This window comes from Nanorana parkeri, unplaced genomic scaffold, assembly GCF_000935625.1.
Source record: "Nanorana parkeri isolate BGI_ZX_2015 unplaced genomic scaffold, ASM93562v1 scaffold2363, whole genome shotgun sequence".
In the NCBI taxonomy this organism is placed as follows: Eukaryota; Metazoa; Chordata; class Amphibia; order Anura; family Dicroglossidae; genus Nanorana; species Nanorana parkeri.
Window position 1 is genome coordinate 9724 of NW_017308631.1, and position 5285 is coordinate 15008.

The 5285-nt window shown below is 53.4% G+C and overlaps 1 protein-coding gene across 2 annotated transcripts in view; it reads right to left on the reverse strand.

The window, feature by feature from the left end:
- KLHL36 (kelch like family member 36) overlaps positions 1-5285 on the reverse strand; it is a 16994-nt gene that overhangs the window by 8130 nt on the left and 3579 nt on the right. Inside the window, exons 2-3 of one of the 2 annotated variants that reach the window (XM_018573396.1) lie at positions 2406-2483; positions 253-1098 (exon numbers count right to left, since the gene is read on the reverse strand). In XM_018573396.1, coding sequence (XP_018428898.1) covers positions 253-1098; positions 2406-2471 — 912 coding nt within the window. In that variant the 5' untranslated portion in view covers positions 2472-2483. Of the gene's footprint in view, positions 1-24; positions 1099-2405; positions 2484-5285 lie in introns of both variants that reach the window. The other variant, XM_018573394.1, reaches the window with a different exon arrangement.

Here is a 5285-nt window from a genome sequence, read left to right on the forward strand (position 1 = left end):
TTCCTTTGGTCACCGCCAACTCACCTGAATCCACTGACCGCAGCGTGGATCAAATCTGTAGAGAACATTGGAGGCCGCGTCGCCGCCGTCATCGATCGAGAAGCTCCCGCCAGCCACGTAGATGAAGTTGCCCAGGGCGGTGACGCAGTGGTGGCTCCTTCTTGCCGGCAGCCGAGTCTCCGAGAGCCATTGCTCCCTCTGGAGGTCAAGGCTGTAAACATCGTCGCTGAGCTCCAGGCAGTGTTCAGAGACCTCCCCGCCTATGAAGAGCAGCCGTTCCGTGCCGCTACGAAGGGTGCTGCGGATGTTCTGGAGGAGCGGCTGCGCAGCCACGTTGGTGTGGTAATGGATGGCCTCGTCCACCAGGCCTTCACAGCTGGCATCTTTGGGCAGGAGCGAAGACATGGCGGGTTTCACCCGCTGCACCAGGTCGCTCTTGGAGATGAGGGAGAATCGGATGTTCTGGAGGACCTGGTAGGCTTGGCTCTCCCGTTCGGGGTTGTGGGTCAGCCACTGAAGGGCGGACTGTAGAAGCTCATGTTCGCTCACGTGCTGGACCCGGCTGCTCGCCAGGTACTGGCACAGCTTCTGGACGTTGATGTTCCGCAAGTAGTCGTTGGTGAAGGCCATACCGCTGTAATTGTTCAAGATGAAAGAGTCGATGAAAGACCCGAGCCGCTCCAGGCTGTAGATAGAGGCCAGCTCCTGCAGGTAGAGGTAATTGTCCTCGTTGACCTCACTCTCCAGATACTCGCAGCAGAAGTCCACCACCTTCCAGACCTGGAGGAGGTGGGCCGTCTCCAGAATGTAGTCAATGTTGCCACCGTCCAAAGTCAGGTCACTGCTGTAGAGGAAGTCGACGACGGCTCTGAGCCCGACGTAGGAGGCTCCGACCAACTCCACCTCGGTTTGGTGGGCTTCCTTCATGCCAATGGTGAACATGGAGTTGAAGTAGTCGCTGCAGGCAGACAGGACGTTCCGGTGGGCCGGGACTCTTTGGCCGTCGGCCACCAGGATGACATCACAGAACAGTCCCTTTTGCCTCTGCTCATCCAGACTGCGAAGAATTTGGCTGGAGTTGTCAGGCCACTGATACAGCTGGGGGGAAGGAAAAGGAACCATCAGCATTGTGCCTGAAACATGTCTGCATTGGCAACCAATCATTTTATTTTACCATCTCTGATCCATTGGGGGAGATTTCCATTCACTTCCTGTCCTGTAGACACAATAGGAAGTGAGAGAACATCTCCCTAAAGTGGGGAAATCCCTCTTTTACATTAGGTGTCACCGGAGCAAGTGTTCCCATTGGAAGATTTCCCCTCAAATTTGGTGACGACTCTAAAATTTTGGATTTCCCATCATTTTCTATCCCACTGACAATGGTCACCAGGACAAATAGAGAGCGCCAATCTCTCCAGACGCAAACAGCAATAAAACCTGACACGAGTTCTCACCCTCCCACACTCCAACCAAAAGTGAAACAAAAGTGAATTTGTTGCCTCAACAGGCCCCACTTACTACAGGCTGCCTGCAGAAAACTACAAGAGGGGGGCGGAGACCAGACCAGTCACCCTGCACAAGGAGAGAGAGCAGCAGTGAGCAGTCTTTATTACAGGAGGGGGGCGGAGACAAGAACAGTCACCCTGCACAACGAGAGAGAGCAGCAGTGAGCAGTCTTTATTACAGGAGTGGGCGGAGACAAGACCAGTCACACTGCACAAGGAGGGAGCAGTGAGCGGTCTTTATTACAGGAGGGGGCGGAGACAAGACTAGTCGCCCTGCACAAGGAGAGAGCAGTGAGCGGGCTTTATTACAGGAGGGGGCGGAGACAAGACTAGTCGCCCTGCACAAGGAGAGAGCAGTGAGCGGGCTTTATTACAGGAGGGGGCGGAGACAAGACTAGTCGCCCTGCACAAGGAGAGAGCAGTGAGCGGGCTTTATTACAGGAGGGGGCGGAGACAAGACTAGTCGCCCTGCACAAGGAGAGAGCAGTGAGCGGGCTTTATTACAGGAGGGGGCGGAGACAAGACTAGTCGCCCTGCACAAGGAGAGAGCAGTGAGCGGGCTTTATTACAGGAGGGGGCGGAGACAAGACTAGTCGCCCTGCACAAGGAGAGAGCAGTGAGCGGGCTTTATTACAGGAGGGGGCGGAGACAAGACTAGTCGCCCTGCACAAGGAGAGAGCAGTGATCAGTCTTTATTACAGAGGGGGGCGGAGACAAGAACAGTCCCCCTGCACAACGAGAGAGAGCAGCAGTGACCGGTCTTTATTACAGGAAGTCTCACACTGGATGACCTCACAGATCTGGAAGGAATACACAGGTCTCTGGTATGAGGACAATATTTGCTGATCCTGACGTTCAACTTTAAGGACTTCAGAAGCCCGCGTGTCACGTATAACATACCTTTGACGATTCGCTGATCTTGTGGGGCCGCGATACCCGGCTATGTCTGGATCCCTCCATGGCCATTTATTAGAAACCCTTTAAGAGTCGGAAACAAAATAAAACTCTCAGTTCAGGATTTCCTGTCCACCAATTTAGGGAAAATAACAACAACATATACAGTACAATCGTTCATCAATGGGTGTAGGGCTCAGGTGTATGCAATGTATGGAGTGCAGGGGGTCAGGTGTATGTAACGTATGGGTGTAGGGCTCAGGTGTATGTAACGTATGGGTGCAGGGCTCAGGTGTATGTAACGTATGGGTGCAGGGCTCAGGTGTATGTAACGTATGGGTGCAGGGCTCAGGTGTATGTAACGTATGGGTGCAGGGCTCAGGTGTATGTAACGTATGGGTGCAGGGCTCAGGTGTATGTAACGTATGGGTGCAGGGCTCAGGTGTATGTAACGTATGGGTGCAGGGCTCAGGTGTATGTAACGTATGGGTGCAGGGCTCAGGTGTATGTAACGTATGGGTGCAGGGCTCAGGTGTATGTAACGTATGGGTGCAGGGCTCAGGTGTATGTAACGTATGGGTGCAGGGCTCAGGTGTATGTAACGTATGGGTGCAGGGCTCAGGTGTATGTAACGTATGGGTGCAGGGCTCAGGTGTATGTAACGTATGGGTGCAGGGCTCAGGTGTATGTAACGTATGGGTGCAGGGCTCAGGTGTATGTAACGTATGGGTGCAGGGCTCAGGTGTATGTAACGTATGGGTGCAGGGCTCAGGTGTATGTAACGTATGGGTGCAGGGCTCAGGTGTATGTAACGTATGGGTGCAGGGCTCAGGTGTATGTAACGTATGGGTGCAGGGCTCAGGTGTATGTAACGTATGGGTGCAGGGCTCAGGTGTATGTAACGTATGGGTGCAGGGCTCAGGTGTATGTAACGTATGGGTGCAGGGCTCAGGTGTATGTAACGTATGGGTGCAGGGCTCAGGTGTATGTAACGTATGGGTGCAGGGCTCAGGTGTATGTAACGTATGGGTGCAGGGCTCAGGTGTATGTAACGTATGGGTAGCGTGTGTAACGTATGGGTGTAGGGGTCAGGTGTATGTAATGTATGGAGTGCAGGGCTCAGGTATATGCAATGTATGGGTGTAGGGCTCAGGTGTGTGTAACGTATGGGTGTAGGGGTCAGGTGTATGTAACGTATGGGTGCAGGGGTCAGGTGTATGTAACGTATGGGTGCAGGGCTCAGGTGTATGTAACGTATGGGTGCAGGGCTCAGGTGTATGTAACGTATGGGTGCAGGGCTCAGGTGTATGTAACGTATGGGTGCAGGGCTCAGGTGTATGTAACGTATGGGTGCAGGGGTCAGGTGTATGTAACGTATGGGTGCAGGGCTCAGGTGTATGTAACGTATGGGTGCAGGGCTCAGGTGTATGTAACGTATGGGTGCAGGGCTCAGGTGTATGTAACGTATGGGTGCAGGGCTCAGGTGTATGTAACGTATGGGTGCAGGGCTCAGGTGTATGTAACGTATGGGTGCAGGGCTCAGGTGTATGTAACGTATGGGTGCAGGGCTCAGGTGTATGTAACGTATGGGTGCAGGGCTCAGGTGTATGTAACGTATGGGTGCAGGGGTCAGGTGTATGTAACGTATGGGTGCAGGGCTCAGGTGTATGTAACGTATGGGTGCAGGGCTCAGGTGTATGTAACGTATGGGTGCAGGGCTCAGGTGTATGTAACGTATGGGTGCAGGGCTCAGGTGTATGTAACGTATGGGTGCAGGGCTCAGGTGTATGTAACGTATGGGTGCAGGGCTCAGGTGTATGTAACGTATGGGTGCAGGGCTCAGGTGTATGTAACGTATGGGTGCAGGGCTCAGGTGTATGTAACGTATGGGTGCAGGGCTCAGGTGTATGTAACGTATGGGTGCAGGGCTCAGGTGTATGTAACGTATGGGTGCAGGGCTCAGGTGTATGTAACGTATGGGTGCAGGGCTCAGGTGTATGTAACGTATGGGTGCAGGGCTCAGGTGTATGTAACGTATGGGTGCAGGGCTCAGGTGTATGTAACGTATGGGTGCAGGGCTCAGGTGTATGTAACGTATGGGTGCAGGGCTCAGGTGTATGTAACGTATGGGTGCAGGGCTCAGGTGTATGTAACGTATGGGTGCAGGGCTCAGGTGTATGTAACGTATGGGTGCAGGGCTCAGGTGTATGTAACGTATGGGTGCAGGGCTCAGGTGTATGTAACGTATGGGTGCAGGGCTCAGGTGTATGTAACGTATGGGTGCAGGGCTCAGGTGTATGTAACGTATGGGTGCAGGGCTCAGGTGTATGTAACGTATGGGTGCAGGGCTCAGGTGTATGTAACGTATGGGTGCAGGGCTCAGGTGTATGTAACGTATGGGTGCAGGGCTCAGGTGTATGTAACGTATGGGTGCAGGGCTCAGGTGTATGTAACGTATGGGTGCAGGGCTCAGGTGTATGTAACGTATGGAGTGCAGGGCTCAGGTGTATGCAATGTATGGAGTGCAGGGCTCAGGTGTATGTAACGTATGGGTGCAGGGCTCAGGTGTGTGTAACGTATGGGTGTAGGGGGCAGGGGTATGTAATGTATATAGTGCAGGGGGTCAGGTGTATGTAACGTATGGGTGCAGGGCTCAGGTGTATGTAACGTATGGGTGCAGGGCTCAGGTGTATGTAACGTATGGGTGCAGGGCTCAGGTGTATGCAATGTATAGAGTGCAGGGGGTCAGGTGTATGTAACGTATGGGTGCAGGGCTCAGGTGTATGTAATGTATGGGTGTAGGGGTCAGGTGTATGTAACGTATGGGTGCAGGGCTCAGGTGTATGTAACGTATGGGTGCAGGGCTCAGGTGTATGTAACGTATGG